A 16,860-nucleotide genomic window follows, 5' to 3' on the forward strand; every position below is an offset into this window, starting at 1 on the left:
AACACCTTATCTCGCAAGCCCATAACCTTGGCATTATCCTCCACTCATCTCTTTCAACCTATCCAATGTCACCCAATTCTGTTGGTTTTACCTCATCACCAAAATCCACCCTTCCCTCTCCATCCACACTGATCCAAGGATTTCTCACCTTGATTATTCCAACGACCTCCTTTGCTGACCTCCCTGCCTCATCCCTCTCTTCACTCCAGTTCATTCCCCATACTCTGCTGTCCAGGTCGTTTTTCTACAAAACCATTCAGTCCATATTTCCCCTCTCAAGAATCTCTAGTGGTTGCCCACCTACATCACATCAAACAGGAACTCCTTACCCCGTTTTAAAGCACTCAATCACCACGCCTTCTTCCCTATTTTCCCCAATCTCCTACAACCCAATCCACGCACTTCCCTCACTGTACCATGAGCCCATCTATCTTGCCTCTGAACTCTGAACCATATCCTGCCTCTGGTCTGGAACTCCCTCCCTCCTCCTATCTGACAGACTCTCCTCACCTCCAAAATCTTATTAAAATCACATCTCCTTCCCAACTAAACTTTCATTTCCCCTCCTCACTCTGCCTTCTGCATCACCCTTGTACTCAAATCTGTACCCTTTATTCACCCCAACCTCAGCCCCACAGCATTTATTTCCCTTTCCATAATGCATTTATATTAGTGGGTCTCCCCTTCTAGACTGTAAACTCTTGGTGGACAGGGAACAAGTCCACCAATTCTGTTGGATTGTTCTCTCCCAGGTGCTTAGTACAGTAGTGCTCAATAAATACGGTTGATCGAAGGAATGTAGAGGAATCCACCCTCAAGAGAGGGAGCACGGCAAATCTAGCAATATTGACAAAAGGCCCTGATTGAAAGGGCTTGACTTCCCCCCTTTCCCCATAGAGCCCCGAGGCTAACCTTACCTCCACCATTCTCCCTCAGACTAGGAGTGTGAGCGAGAGAGACTCGAGAGGAGAGCCTCCCTCAGAATCAGACTGAATCTCTCTCCTTCCCCACCCCTCCCCTTAAGGCTAGGGCACTGTCCCAAAAGGAAAGTTTGGGCAGGACTTCCTAATCTGTCTAGCCAGTCCTAAACCGACACACTTCAAAAAGCAAATATATATATGTTATAAAATATATATTATGGGTAAAGACAACTAATACCTGTCTCCCCCCAAATTGGCAGTAGAATGCTGACACCAGGTATGCCTCCGCTCCCACTAATTACCCTCCACCATTGCTCAGGGGAGACCCCAGGATGAGATTTTCCATCTTGTTACACACCAGGGCTTACTCTCCTTTACTGCTTTGGATTAGCACAGACTCTCCCCAATGGCAGGCCCACACAACCCAACCAATTAGTTACCGTTATCACCGGATAGGAAAGCTTAGAAGACATGGAGCAGAAATATTTTCTCCACTCTCCAGCTCACAGGAAAAGTCAAATATTGGAATGGGAGATGGTAGAAGCCAACCCAAATATAGGCAGAAACTTTTGCCTCATCAGTGATTTCTTGGAGACAGTATGGGAATGGGGAAATACAAGAGGAGGAGGATGGCGGGGATTGGGGTTGGGAAGAAACAAGACTTGATGAGGTGGGTGCTCCTGTTCCTCAGCTCAGTGCCCCAGCTTCTACAACAAAAGCATGGCTAAGCTCAGTAATAACGACTACCACCCCATTCATTTTATTTTGCTAGTTTAAGAAAAAGTGCAAGGTTCCAACTAGCAAATTTAACCTACCCTCTTCGCCAGAGCAATTGTCTTAAATTTGTTATAAGGGGAAAGTGCCCCCTCCTCTCAAGATCTTTCTTTTAAGCAAAATTAACCCAGAAGTAGACACCTCAGGGAGACAGTTTACTATGGCAACAACTGAAGAAACAGGTTGACAGGCTCCTCCAGCCCCTCTTCCTAATTCCAGTTTTAAGGGTCACGAGCCTCTCCGCCTAGAACTCTGCCTCTAGAGGAAGGGGAAAGAGCAGGTTTGAGGGGGGAGGGAAGGGAGCAGCGAGCAAGAGTAACTAAAACAAAGGTGTTTAATGGGAATTGGGAGGCAAGTTACAATAACAAAGTCCGACACAAAAACAAGAGAGGGGTTGGGATGAGAAGGGAGGGGGTTACAAAATAATGAGAACTGTCGGGGGCAGGACAAAGATGGTCCAACGAGTCACAGCCAGGCTAATATGGCCTTTCACGACGATCTTGTCTGTGATCGCCCCTGCAAAAGGAAGGGAAAGGGATGAATTCCTGGCCTCTGGGTCCTACAGACCATCCCGGTCCTCACCAAGCTTCCTTCAATTCCACCGCCTCCTTTATTTATTCTAGAGGCAGGGAGCCCAGGCCAAAATTCTTTGGCTCCTCACCCCCACCACCCTATCTTGCCGCCAACCCCCAAACGATGTTGTTCCTCTAAGCAGGCACCACTCCCTCTCCCCACCTTCAAAGCCCTAGTCAAACCACGCCTCCTCCGAGGCCTTCCCCAACTAAGGAAGCATTTCTCCTAAGGAAAACTAAGAGAGCATTTCCCCTGCTCCCTCTCTAGTGCCACCATGAACTTGGATGTGCACCTTTTATTCACCCCATCGCAACTGTATTTTAATGTCAGTCTCCCCTTCTATTTGTTCCTTGTAAGCAGAATTTAACAACATTAATAACAATTATGGTATTTGTTAAGTGCTTAACTATGTGCCAGGCACTGTACTAAGCACTGGACCCAACTTTTGTATTTTAATTTTCCCAAGCGGTTGGTTGAGTAAGCATTCAAACACCACTGGTGACCTGTTGGACTGCACTCTTCAAGTGTTTTAGTACAGTGCCACTCTGCACACCATAAACGCTCAAAAAACACCAGTGATCGACTCCTCTGCTACTTGTCACAGCCCTGGGCCGAAACCACGCCCTGCCCACACCTAAATGGGCTTTCAGAAATATTTTCTCCCTTTCCTTCCTTCTCCCCGCCCCTCCGGCTCACAATTGAAGGTCCCTTACCTCCACCCTAAATCTTCTTTAGGCGCCCGTCCAACGTCCCACCTCCAATCCCCGAGGGCCAAATCTCGTGCTCACCTGGAGTCCATCTTGCCAGGCCCAAAGCCACCTCGGTCGCCGCCTCCCCGTCCTCGGAAGCCTCCTCGGTCCCCGCCGCGGCCCCGATACCCGCCTCGGTCGTAGCCTCCTCTGCCGCCTCGGCGTTCCTCTCCGAAGTTGCCCCCTGACGACAGACCCGCGTGAACGTCTGGGTCAGTCGATTTTTCCCATGGTTTCCCTGGCCCCCCCCCCCCCCCATCACCCAACCTCCCCATCTTACCCATATGGGAACCTCCAGGTCCGCCTCCTGGTCCATCTGGCTTCGGTGCCTTACACTGGTTACACTCATTCCTCCAGGAGAAATTCATGTTCTCGCACGTGCTGAGGATGTAGGAGGGGACAATCAGCGTGGCGGGGAGGGGAAGGCGAGGAGAAGAGGGGAGATGGACCCAAGGGCTAAAGGAAAGCAATAAACTTGGGCCAGCGAACTCGATGGCCGGGTTGAGAAAAGCGGGGTCGGTTGGTGGGGTAACGAGAGGTGGTTCAGGGAGACTGTCTACCGACTGAATTGTACTCCCTCAGGGGCCCAAGTACAGTGCTCTGCCCATATCAAGCGTTACAGAAACACCTCACAGTCGAGAGGGATTTTACTCACGGATTTGGGCACTTCCAGTCTCCAGCCCGCTGCTGCCCTCCGCCACCTCCGCCTCCGCTGGGGAAGCCCCCTCGGCTCCCGCCGCCGCCGCCCCCGCCTCCGTAGCCGCCCCGGCCCATGGGTCCTGCAGACGGCAGAGCGAGAAGTTGGTCATCTGGCCTCCCCCTTCCCTGCCGACTTCCCTCCAGAGGGTCATTTTCACCCCAGGCCTCCAGGTGCCCGAGGTGTCACTCACCTCCACGTCCTCGGCCCCCTCGTCCATTTCCGCCACCCCGGTTGAAGTCGGCTCGGCGAGTGGCAAAGGAGACTTTGATGTGATTCCCGGAGAACTCTTTACCTGATGAAAGGTAAGATGGAAGGACCTAAGCCCGGAGTCCTGACCACTAACTGCCCTACCCGTCCCAGAGGACCCGCTCCTTTCCTAGGCCTCAAGGACCCGATCCTGAAGCCCCAGCTCCAACTCACCATCAAACCAGTCGATGGCTGCCTTGGCCGACGGGGGATCGTCAAACGAAACGGTTGCCTCTCCCTTCAGCTTGCCTGTCTCTCTGTCGGTGTAGAGGTTGATCATGGGCTGGCCTGTTTTCTTGTTGGTCTAAAGGCAAGAAAGGATTTTTAGCTCTTCCTGGACCCTTCATCCATCGAAACCCCCCATGGCCCCCCAACACACACTTCACTTGACAGGGTTTCGCCCCGCCGGGCCCCATCCCCTTCCTGACAAACGCACACTAGCCGGGACTTCTCCACGTACCTTGATTATGCCAATCTGCTTGAAGTAGTCAGCTACAGACTCGATGGTGACATTCTCACCCAAGCCTTGGACGAAGATGGTGTTGTTGTCAGAGTTATCCTGTTCTGTTATGGGGAGAACGGACAAAGAAGGGTTGGAGGTGAGGGAAGAAAAAACAAGGGTCTTTGAATCGCTACCAATCCCATGGTGCTGAGCCTTTCCTCTCGGTACAACCTCTCCCGTTAACTGTGGTTATTGAGGTGAGCAGAGACCTGTACCAAGTGCTTGGAAGACCACAGTACAACCGAGTGGGTTGACACACATTCCCTGTCCATGAGGACCTTATATCCTAGAGGGAGAAACACGTTAAATTACAAGCCTATAAACAACAATGTGAGGCTGAGAGTGGGGTGAATATCAAGTGCTTAAAAGGGGAGGGGGGGGCAGATCCAAGTACAGTCTCTTCCCTTCCCCAAGAAGTAGCTGAAGAGTCAACAGGCCCCATCGGAAATTCTGAACACTCAGCCCCTACCCCAGAACCCGCTTCCGGATCCCTCCCGGAGACTCACCGGAATCGTGGCGCGATCCTTGGTCCCGGGGCCCTTGAGGGACATGAAAGAAAACAAGGAAGGAGGAGCCCGTTAGCCAGAGGGGAGGGACGGGGGGCAGAAAATAAAAATTAAAAAAAAAAGACATCAGACAATCACAATGTCCAAGCACTCTCTCACACACAGTGTAAACCAGGGTATGTGCTCACAGCCTCAGTCCTAAAATCGTTCCCGGGTTACCTGCCCGGAGGAGAAAACCCTATATGGGGCTGGTGGGGAGACAGGCCCGTCTTTAAGCTCTGTAACCCAAGCCCCATGGGGGCAATTCCACACTCTGAAAAACATTTGTCCCCCTCAGTGCAGGCAGGGAAATCTCCTCAGCACAGACTGGGGGAGGGGAAACCCATTGGATTTACCACACCAAATCCTGGAACTCGGCCCCATTCTCTCAGCCCAGAGAGATATGAGTGCCCATGACCGGCGCTGTGATGCGCTCCCAGCTTCGTCCAACAGTTTCTTTAAGCCACGGCATTTTTTTTTCCTCCCTCGAAACCATGGTCTATGAAGTTTTGCTTTGAGAAACCATTTCCTTCAAACCATACGATTTGGTACAATATATTTAGAGGATCTACATGGATCTTCCCAAAACACTTTCCAAGGAACAGATTTCAAATTTCACGTTCCAGCCTCTTGGCTTCCCCAAAAATTCCCAAGACACCACACCTTGATCAACGTTTTTGTCTTTGGTCACAGTGTAAAATACCATATACACACCCTACGTAAGCATATGTAATCCATGAACACTATTAGCCTTTGGTTTAAAAGTATCAGAGAAGATGAGTCAAGAAGACAACCAACCACGTTAACCAAACCAGAAGTTTCCATCTTAATGGGAGATTTCCCTCAAATTCTCCATTTTTCTCAAATGTGATTATTATTATTATTATTTTAAGAGACCTGGTTATTTCCCACAAGCCACACATAACACTCAACTTGTGAAATGGTTCACACTTTTCTTCCCTCAAGGCTACTTTGTTAAACAAACGAGATCCCTTTGTGGATGAAGCTGGAATACATTCTGTGCAAATCAGTTTACTCCATTCAGTACAGTCTACCATTAACGGGCTAGGAAAAAGTTTTTCACCAACTCCCCGCCCCCCCCCCCCCAAACCCTGAGAAGTCACAGACATTTGGAGGTTCCGGACCCCTCCTCTATCAGAGACACAGCTCCAAGGATCCTAAGACCAATATGGCACCAAGACCTTTTTGTCACACTCTCCAGAGGTCCTTATGATGCTTGGCCCCGGGTGGCATTCTGACACCTCTTTCATTCACATTTTGGTCGGAGGCCCCTCCTGAGAAAAATCGGCCGGAGCCACACACCAATTTGGTGCCGAGTGACCGCTCTTACCCCTCTCCAGAAGACAGAGAGACTCGATCTGGCACCAGGTGGCATCCTATCCCACCCTTTGGGAGGTGGTTCTATGCACCTCCAATTCCTTTTACTCTTAAAACCCGCAAAGAAATCTGCAAATGAACAATCAGACAATGCATTGCCGGGGAGGTGGGAATTTTGTAAACTCTGTTCACTTACCACCAAATTTATTGAAGCCACCACGGTCACTTCCGCTGGAGAAGACAAGTTAGAAGAAAGGACATGAAGCTTCCAACGGCTACACGGGGTGTTTTTTTGTTTGGGGGCTTTTGGTTTTTTTTGGTTTTGGTTTTTTTTTTGGTTTTTGGTTTCACACTCCCCAACGAAGGTGTTTTGGGGAAAGACAAGTGGCTACTAAGATACACTCCTTCCTAACCACCCCTCATCTGACGCTTGAGCATGTCACACACACGTGTGCAGTTTCTCAGACAACAAGAGTTAAGATTGTTTCAAAGATCTCCATTTCCTCTGGGAAAATGACCCGTTTTCCTTTGTCGTCCTTCCGAAGTTGCTGCTGGTTTTTTCCTCTTGCTGTGAGTAGTTGACAACACCCAGAAGTTGGTTTGCAAACCCTACCCCCGATTTACCCAGAAGACACTTCACACCGGGCTATAGGGTAGCCAGCCCTCTGAACACAGTTTGTTGGTTTTTTTTGTTTGTTTTTTGTGATTTCTTTTTTAGTATTTTTGCTTTGAAAGCGGCAAGCAGGCCCCAACCCCCATCCATAGAGTCAAAACCAAAGGCGATGTCCCCTTAAAACAAGACAAAACTCTTAGCTAAGCCCTGGCCTGACTACTGAGCTGTTTTTGATCTTTTCCACCCCCCCCGGGGTCACCCCTTCTACACTGGGAGGAGAGCGGAGTATTTTGCAATGTCACCTTTCATACCTGTGGCACATAAAATGCAGAGCAAGTTAACAGTCACATTAACAGTTGCTTTTTTTTTTAAGATTTGCATCAAACACACGCACACACACGGAATTGTCTCATTTTGTGGACAGTCTGGAATCACCCCCACCCACCATAAAAAATACTTACCTGGGGTAAACACACCTCATTTAAAAATAAAAAACCCGCAAAAAGCCACTAACCACTGCACACTGGGCACTGTCTCCACTTCAAGGAGACAGATGCTGAAAGTGGGGTCCCTGAGACCACATTCATCACAAGGTTTTAACGATGCTTTTTGGTGTCAGGCCTGAGGTTTAAAGCCGCTCTAGGGGAGCTGGGGAGGGAGAGGACTTTGGGGGCCACTGATGGGATCTGAGGAGAAAGCGGCAATTGAGGAAGTGTGTGGCAGGGGAAGCGAGGGGAGCAGGCCAGAAACCAGTCAGCACAAGCTCCTTGTGACTAGGTCGGGCCCAAAAGGGGGAGCGAGGCGGGGGGACAGGGAGAAAGCGAGTCAGACACAGACCTGGAAAAGGCAGAATGAGTAGACGTGCGGCCAAAGTAACCAAGGCCGCTGAGGCCACCATTCAAGTTCGATAACCTCGCTCCCACGTGACTCGGCTTCTGTGGGTCCTCTCCTCAGGTACTGGTTAACTGGTTTCTCCACCCATGCCCAGCCCAGGGGGGAACTGATCCCCATTCCCCAGGACGGAGGGAGAATTGCCCTCCGAGGTTCCACACGAGAACCGGGTTAAGGTCCCTCTAAGGCAGAAGAGGCCCAAATCAGCCTTCCTCTCCATCCGGCCTCTTCCCTTGAGACGCGGCTGCCAAGAAATGCCCTCAGTCTCAGTCCCGTGGCCTTGAGGGGAGGGTCAGACTGAGCCCCTCCTCCAAAAATCAAACTGAAGAACGAGAGAACCCATGCATCGGGGGCTGAGCAGAAATAGGGAAATCCATGCAACGTCTCGTCTCTCCCGCCCTCCCCCATCCCTCCGGTTGAGGTAGATTCCCCGGCCCCTCGAAGAACACCTACCCCATGCCGCCTCGGCCTCCCCGGCCACCTCCACGGCCTCTGGGCTCGTAGCCACCACTGCTGCGATTATAGCCGCCGCCGCCGCCTCTGCCTCTTCCCCCCCGGTCCTGCTGGCCTCCTCCGTAGCCGCCGCCCCCTCCGCTCTGGTCCTGATTGCCGTAGCCACCGCCACCACCTCCGCCGCTCATGGACGACTGGTCTTGGCCGTAGTTACCTGTCGGGAGGAGGGAGGCTAAGGAGAGAGGTCTGAATTCCTGGGGGCGGGGGAGCCGCGCAACGTGAGCATGGACGAGTATGAAGCTAGAGAAATGGACAACCAGTCCTGGAAACGGAAAGGCATGAGATCGAAGGCAAAGAACTTCTGGATTGGGAAGGGAAGGGAGAACTCAAGGGAGGGTCAGCAGGTCCTCACCTCCACCACTCCCTCCGCCGCCACTGCCCCCTCCGCTGCTGCTGTTATATTGGCTCTGCTGGCCGTAGCCCTGAGGGGGATTGTAGGAGCTCTGTTGTCCATAGGAGCTCTGCTGCTGCTGCTGCCCGCCGTACCCAGACTGCTGCCCGTAGCCTCCACTCTGGGGCGGCCCGTAACCGCTGCTCTGAGAACTGCTGCCGTAACTAAAGGAGGGAAGGAAAAAAATGAGTTTGGGTCTTCTACGTTCACTTCTTTTTCATTTCCATGCTGCCCTCCCCATTTCTGCTGACCCTCCCCCCACCCCAAACCAACCCACCCTATCCCCACTCTCCGCCTTGCCCTCCCTCAGGGTGGCACCATACCTTCCCGAACCACTGCTGGAAGCAGACTGCTGGCCATACCCAGGGTAGGAGGACTGCTGGCCATAGGAGGACTGGGAACCCTGGCTGCTGCCGTAGCCGCCGGATGAACCGTATCCCTGGGGAGTCGGCTGAGTGCTGTAACCTAAGTCCAGGGACAGGAAAAACAATTATGCATCACGCTAGAGAAAGGAAGGGACAGCTTTTAGAAAAGAGTTCTGATGAGAGGCAGTGTGACCTAGAAAAGACAGCATAGTGCTGGAAGTCAGAAGGACCTAGATTCTAATCCTGACTCCACCACTTGTCTGCTCTATCACTTAGCTTCTCTGGGCCTCGGTCACCTCAGCTGTAAAATGGGGACTAAGACGGTGAGCCCCACGTGGGACATGGACTACGGCCAACCTGACTAGCTTGCCTTCCCCAGGGCTTAGCATAGTGTCTGGCACATAGTAAGTGCTTAATTACCATTTTTATAAAAAGAAAAATGTGGGAAAGGTGAGGTATGAGAAGACAACCAAGTTATGTTTTGAAACCATCTGGGCAAGTCCCAAAACTTTCTGCCAGGGATCTTTCTGTCCTTTCTCCTGGCCTTTACTTGGGATTAACTTCAAATCCCCATTCTCCTTGTTCTGCCACAGCCCCTTCAACAACCACCTCCACAAAAATACTCTCCTTCAGCTTTCCCGTCTCCAAAATATTCTACCGCGGTCCCTACTCCCTCCTGATCAGCAGCATCTCCTAATAAGAAAGCTATTCAAGGGACTCCAGATATTTTACTTTACAAAGGGTTAACAACACACTTTACCTCTAATCTTCTATACACAGAGTGATGTCTCTTTTTCACAGTTTAGCATCTCTTTCAGGTCCTGAAGTAAATTCCCTTTTAGTAAAACAATGACTATTTCCAAAGCAAGAGATATACACCTTCAAGGAACTTTTCTATCTCCACCGGGCAGGTTGGGACCCTCCATATAGGAACAGCTATTACCCCTGGGTGACACTATCCTGCCTTAAAATGGGCTGAGCGGTAGTACTCAGCGAGATTCCAAGTTGCACCACGTGCCTCTAACCCCTTTCCACGCCGACTGACTCTACTGCTGCTTCTGGAAACTGGGTACGCTTGTGCCTCAAGCCCAAGGCAGTTTCCACGAGTCGGCTGGTACAGTCACAGGCTTATCAGAGCGACTGCCTGCTACGGAAACTACAATAAGGAGCTCTGTGCCAACCCCTTGCCCTCTCTCCCCTCAGGCACAGCAGCTGAAGTGGAAGTCATTTTACATGGTAAGTAAAACGGGCACCCTTCCAATGCATGAGCTCCTGGATGCTTGGGAATTAGATGCGATTCCTATCCTCAAGAAGCTTACAGTCTAGCGGGGAACATGGGCATCAAAACACACTTTCCAGACTGAGCTCCCCCCCTTCCTCTTCTCCCCCCCGAACCCCACCCTCTGCTCTTCCCCCTTCCCCTCCCCTCAGCACTGTGCTCATTTGTATATATTATTTATTACCCTATTTATTGTTAATGAGGTGTATATCTCCTTGATTCTATTATCCTGATATCTTGTTTTTGTTTTGTTCTGTTTTGCTTTGCTGTCTCCCCCATTTAGACTGTGAGCCTGACACAGGGCAGGGATGGTCTCTATCTGCTGCCGAATTGTACATTCCAAGTGCTTAGTACAGTGCTCTGCACATAGTAAGCGCTCAATAAATACTATTGATTGAATGAATGAATGAAAATAAATTACAGCTAAAGAATATCGAGACATGTGTAAGGGCTATAGGGGTGAGAACATCCAATGCTTTAAAAAAAATTAAAATAATAATGGTACTTGTTAAGCACTTACTATGTTAATAATAATTATAATGATGGCATTTGTTAAGCTCTATGTGCCGAGCACTGTTCTAAGCGCTGGAGTAATAATAATAATAATAATGTTGGTATTTGTTAAGCGCTTACTATGTGCCGAGCACTGTTCTAAGCGCTGGGGTAGACATAGGGGAATCAGGTTGTCCCACGTGGGGCTCACAGTCTTAATCCCCATTTTACAGATGAGGGAACTGAGGCACAGAGAAGTGAAGTGACTCGCCCACAGTCACACAGCCGACAAGTGGCAGAGCTGGGATTCGAACTCATGAGCCCTGACTCCAAAGCCCGTGCTCTTTCCACTGAGCCACGCTGCTCCTCTTGTAGAGTAGAGGTAGATACAAGGTAATCACGTTGTCCCACCTGGGGCTCACAGTCTTAATCCCCATTCGGCAGATGAGGTAACTGAGGCACAGAGAAGTCAAGTGAATTGCCCAAGTCACACAGCTGATGAGTGGCAGAGCCGGGATTAGAACCCACGACTTCTGACTCCCAAACCTGTGCTCCTTCCCCTTAGCCACGCTGCTTCTCTATGTTCCAAGCACTGTTCTAACCACTGGGGTGGGTACAAGTTAATCAGGTTGGACACAGTCCCCGTCCCACCTGGGGCTCGCACTCTTAATCCCCATTTTATAGATGAGGAAATTGAGGCCCAGAGAAGTGATTTGCTCAAAATCAGACTGCAGAAGTGAGGCGGAGCCCAGATTAGAATCCAGGTCCTTCTGACTCCACTAAACCACATTTCTTAGGGGGGTATGAAAGTGCCAGCTGGTGTGGGGAGGCCTGGCAGCAGGCAAAAACGCAGCCACTCAACTGCGTGGGAGACATCTTAGCCGGGGGCCTAAATACGAGGGTGGTGAAAGTTAAAAAGCGCTCTATCCCCCAGCACCCTTATGTAGCTGGAGAGTTAAGTAATCGAGGCAGAGATGGGATTTCAGGAAGGCTTTGAAGTTGGCGAGAGTGGTCTTCCTCTCTGTTAGGCACTCGCTCTTACCCTCACACAAAACCCAGGTAACTAGCTGAGCTTTTAAAGAATTCACATGTCTTTACTTCCTCTTTTCCACCCCATTTATCTTCTGCTTTATTTTGAGGGGTGATAACAGGGTGGGGAATTAAAAAAAGGGAAAAGGGAAAGTCCCCGGTCAAAAACCGATGAGCTCTACAAAAATTTTGGGGTCTAAATCCTTGGGATAAAGGGTCTGAGAGAGGGAAACAAGGGTCTGTACAGAGTAAGAGACTGCCCGAGCAGGAACATACTGGAATCTAGAAAGGGGATTGAGAAAAAATAAAAAGAGCATGGAGCTGACCTGCGTGGCTGTCTTAGATTAGTCTGAGAGGGGACACTCAAAAAGAGTGATGCTTCTTGAATTGTGGAGGAAGGGGGGAAGCGAATTAAGAAAATCAGAAGGAGCGCTTGGAGAAGAAAAGGAAGATTTGAAAATAGCTCAGAGGAAAAACCTAAGCTCAGGAAAAAGGGTTAAGATACGTACTGTTCTGGGTCTGTCCGTAGGAGGAGGAGCTGTAGCTGCTCTGGCCGTAGCCCGAAGAGTCCGTTGACTGGCCGTAGCCACTGTAACTCTGCTGGCCATAAGGCTGACTGCTCTGCTGGGAGTAGCCCTGCCCAGGCTGGGTGGAATAAGACCCATAGCTGCAGGAGGGTGAGAGGGAAAATGGTGCAGTCAAAAGAAATGCGCTGGTTGCCCTCCGACCCTCTCCCTAAACTCCAGATCCCGCTGAATCAAGGTACCCCAATTTCACACTTACCTCTGTGTGGCTGACTGGGTGTACTCTGCAAGGGAATAAAGGCAAAGTCAAATTCTCCGCATCCCCAATCAAGGGAAGTCCAAAGCGGAGGCGGAACAGAGCTACGGAACTGGACGCTGGGTCCCCCAGAATGGAAGGGGGACCCCGCTGTCTGCCCATAGAGTCCTCGGGGGGTGGCTTTCAAAGGCGAGGAGCAGATGGCACGCATCTTGCCCGTCCCAGAAGAATGGGGGTGGCACGGGGACCCCCGGAGAACACAGGCCCAACTCTCACACTTTCCTCCCTACCATCATTAGGGTAGAGGACCTTCGCTTCATCATTGAGCCGGTTCGACTCTTTTAACACTAGCAAGCACGATGAGGGTGGCTTTGTCTGAGTAAAAGGGATACGAAGGGTCTTCTCACTGACGCCCTCAGCCTTCCTCGAGGAGAAAGGGCAGGGACATACGCCCTCAATACCGCACCACGGGAACGAAACTCCTAATTAAATGTTACTTAACCCAACCGCTCCTACCTGAGAGACAGGAACTCTCAAAGCATAAGGGGGGGTGGGGAGGACTCAGTTCGGTGAGTGGCTTTCCCTCAAGGAAAGGAATCTACCGGATGAGAAATGGGCTGCATTCACGTAGGGTCCCCAGAAAATAAGGGTTTTAGTAGGGTTCACAGAGGAATTAATTCAGGTCTCCCATGGGATCCCCTTTTCTCTGCTCGGCAGCGTGGGAAAATACTAATTAACATTTAATTAGGAGGTTCCGACCTAAAACACACACTTACACACACATCTAACACACAAACCCCGAGCAACCCACTGGCTGGTGCCCCCATAGGCCACAATGTCTCCCACGCCCCAGACCGTGAGCTCGTGGTGGGCAGTGAATTCATTCACTAGTATTTATTGAGCGCTTACTGTGTGCAGAGCACTGTGCTAAGCGCTTGGAATGTACAATTCGCCCACAGAGACAATCCCTGCCCAACCATGGGCTCACAGTCTAAAAGAGTGTCACAGGGAATGTCACTTCTTATTGTCCTAAGTGCGCTTTCCCAAGCACCCAGTACAGTGCTCTGCACCCAGTAAGCGCTCAATAAATACGACTGACTAAACGAATGAGCCCGTGGTTGGGCGGGGATGGTCTCTATCTGTGGCCGAACTGTCCATTCCAAGCGCTTAGTACAGTGCTTTGCACACAGTAAGCGCTCAATAAATACGATTGAATGAACGAGCCCGTGGTTGGAAGGGGAGGATCTCCACCTGTGGCCAACTGTATATTCCAAGCGCTTAGTACAGCGCTCTGCAGTCAGCGCTCAATAAATAGGACTGAATGAATGAGCCCGTGGTTGGGCGGGGATGGTCTCTGTGGCCCAAATGTCCATTCCAAGCGCTTAGTACAGTGCTTTGCACACAGTAAGCGCTCAATAAATATGACTGAATGAATGAGCTCGTGGTGGGGGGGGGATGGTCTCTGTGGCTCAATTGTCCATTCCAAGCGCTTAGCCCAGTGCTCTACACATAGTAAGCGCTCAATAAATACGACTGAATGAATGAATGAGCTCGTGATTGTGGGCGGGGATGGTCCCTGTGGCCCAACTGTCCATTCCAAGCGCTTAGGCCAGTGCTCTGCACCTAGTAAGCGCTCAATAAATACGACGGAATGAACGAATGAGCTCGTGGTTTTGGGGGGGGGGGGGGGTGGTCCCTGTGGTCCAACTGTCCATTCCAAGCGCTTAGCCCAGTGCTCTGCACCCAGTAAGCGCTCAATAAATAAGACTCAATGAATGTATCAGCTCGTGGTTGGGGAAGGGATGGTCCCTGTGGCCCAACTGTCCATTCCAAGCGCTTAGCCCAGTGCTCTGCACCTAGTAAGCGCTCAATAAATACGACGGAATGAACGAATGAGCTCGTGGTTGGGGGGGGGGGGGTGGTCCCTGTGGTCCAACTGTCCATTCCAAGCGCTTAGCCCAGTGCTCTGCGCCCAGTAAGCGCTCAATAAATAAGACTCAATGAATGTATCAGCTCGTGGTTGGGGAAGGAATGGTCCCTGTGGCCCAACTGTCCATTCCAAGCGCTTAGGCCAGTGCTCTGCACCTAGTAAGCGCTCAATAAATACGACGGAATGAACGAATGAGCTCGTGGTTGGGGGGGGGGGGGGATGGTCCCTGTGGCCCAACTGTCCATTCCAAGCGCTTAGCCCAGAGCTCTGCACACAGCAAGTGCTCAGTCGATACGATTAAATGAATAAACGAGGAAAGCAATGGTTTAAACTGAGCGCTGAAGTGGGGGGGGGGGGGGAGGCAGAGGAAGACGTTGTTATATTTATTGAGCGCCTACGGTGTGCGGAGCACTGTTCTAAACGCTTGGGAAGGCGGTTGGGGTGGGGTCTGAGGGAAACTGAGGCGAGGGGGGCGCGAGGCTTCGCCTCACGGGGGGGGGGGGGGGAGGGGGAGTGCGCATGCGCGCTGCCCGATGCCCGGATGCAGCACTGCGACAAAGCGGGGGGGGGGGGGGGGAAGGCGCCCGACGGGCAGGGAGGCCAAGCGGGCAGCGCCCGCCCGCCCCACCGCCCTCCATCGGCCCCCGCCAACCGACTCTGCCGCCACGGAGCCCTCCCAAAATGGCAGGAGGCTGGCTCGGCCCCCGCACCCACCATCCGGGGCCACGAGACAAAATGGCGGCAGCGGCCTCCCTTCCCCACCCGCCCGTCCTCTCCCGCCTCGGCGGCCCGGCAAGACCCACCCCTGGCCTCAGAAGGAGAAAATAAATCCATCAAAGCAAAATGGACACAAGCCCCGCGAGGCGGCCTCGGGGGGGAGGGGGGAGGTCGTCCCGACGGTCGGTTGAGGGGAGCGGGCTTCCCGCCCTCCCCGGCCCCCGCGCTTACCGTTGGAGGCCATGTCGGCGCAGGCGCAGTGAGGCCGGCGAGCAGGAGGCACGAGACAGCGCCGCCCGCCCAAACCGCGCCGACTGACCGGCCCCGCCCCCTCCGACACCATTTATCAACCGCCCGCGCGCCGGACTGTACCAACCCGAAAGCGGGGAGGGGGGGGGAGGGCGTTGGGACGAGACCATTGCTGCCTGCCCCAAGGGAGCGGGTTCATTCATTCATTCATTCACTCATTCCTATAATGCTGGCATTTGTTAAGCCCTTACTACGCGCAGAGCCCTGTTCTAAGCGCTGGGGGAGATACAGGGTCATCAGGTTGTCCCACATGAGGCTCACAGTCATAATAATAATGTTGGTATTTAATAAGCGCTTACTAGGTGCAGAGCATTGTTCTAAACGCTGGGGTAGATACAGGGTCATCAGGTTGTCCCACATGAGGCTCCCAGTCTTAATCCCCATTTTAATAATGTTGGTAATAATGTGGGGATTTGTTAAGCGCCTACTAGGCGCAGAGCACTGTTCTAAGCGCTGGGGGAGATACAGGGTCATCAGGTTGTCCCACATGAGGCTCCCAGTCTTAATCCGCATTTTAATAATGTTGGTGATAATGTGGGGATTTGTTAAGCGCTTACTAGGCGCAGAGCACTGTTCCAAGCGCTGGGGAGATACAGGGTCATCAGGCTGTCCCACATGAGGCTCCCAGTCTTAATCCCCATTTTAATAATATTGGTGATAATAATATTTGGTATTTGTTAAGCGCTTACTATGCGCAGAGCACTGTTCTAAGCGCTGGGGGAGATACAGGGTCATCAGGTTGTCCCACGTGAGGCTCGCAGTCTTAATCCCCATTTTAATAATGTTGGTGATAATAATGTGGGGATTTGTTAAGCGCTTACTATGTGCAGAGCACTGTTCTAAGCACTGGGGGAGATACAGGGTCATCAGTTGTCCCACGTGAGGCTCACAGTCTTCATCCCCATTTTACAGATGAGGTAATTGAGGCCCAGAGAAGTGAAGTGACTTGCCCACCATCACACAGCTGACAAGTGGCAGAGCTGAGATTCGAACCCATGACCTCAGACTCCCAAGCCCAGGCTCTTTCCACTGAGCCACTGGGTACATAGTAAGAGTTTAACAAATGCCATCATCATCATCATTATTATTATTATCATCATTATTATTATTAACAACATAGTAAATGCTTAACAAGTGCCATTATTGTTTATTTTAATTTTTTTATAAAGCATTGGATACTCTCACCCCTGTGGCCCTTACATAT

At 51.3% G+C, this 16,860-nt stretch overlaps 1 protein-coding gene across 2 annotated transcripts; it reads right to left on the reverse strand.

Moving 5' to 3' along the window:
* Positions 1–2,010: 2,010 nt before the first annotated feature.
* FUS (FUS RNA binding protein) lies at positions 2,011–15,661 on the reverse strand. Of its 2 annotated transcripts, XM_029057689.2 has the most exons (15): positions 15,579–15,661; positions 12,704–12,728; positions 12,430–12,587; positions 9,079–9,220; positions 8,717–8,919; positions 8,305–8,518; positions 6,544–6,578; positions 4,971–5,003; positions 4,423–4,526; positions 4,137–4,266; positions 3,907–4,008; positions 3,672–3,795; positions 3,297–3,397; positions 3,056–3,200; positions 2,011–2,210 (listed from the first exon to the last, which is right to left on the reverse strand). In XM_029057689.2, exons 1-15 carry the CDS (start codon positions 15,589–15,591, stop codon positions 2,171–2,173), a joined length of 1,569 nt encoding a protein of 522 aa, XP_028913522.1. In that variant the 5' UTR covers positions 15,592–15,661; the 3' UTR covers positions 2,011–2,170. The 2 variants fall into 2 exon arrangements, with proteins under 2 accessions (XP_028913522.1, XP_028913521.1); XM_029057688.2 differs by having other exon boundaries at positions 3,056–3,397.
* Positions 15,662–16,860: the final 1,199 nt, after the last annotated feature.

This window comes from Ornithorhynchus anatinus, chromosome 2 (assembly GCF_004115215.2).
Source record: "Ornithorhynchus anatinus isolate Pmale09 chromosome 2, mOrnAna1.pri.v4, whole genome shotgun sequence".
Classification (NCBI taxonomy): Eukaryota; Metazoa; Chordata; class Mammalia; order Monotremata; family Ornithorhynchidae; genus Ornithorhynchus; species Ornithorhynchus anatinus.

What these genes read in the sequence shown, in the direction of transcription:
- FUS (XM_029057688.2), bottom strand. An exon ending in ACCCAGTCAGCCACACAGAG is followed by an intron (nt 12,588 to 12,703) that starts GTAAGTGTGAAA and finishes ACCCTCCTGCAG; the next exon opens with CTATGGGTCTTATTCCACCC. An exon ending in AGCAGATTGGCATAATCAAG is followed by an intron (nt 4,267 to 4,422) that starts GTACGTGGAGAA and finishes TCTTGCCTTTAG; the next exon opens with ACCAACAAGAAAACAGGCCA.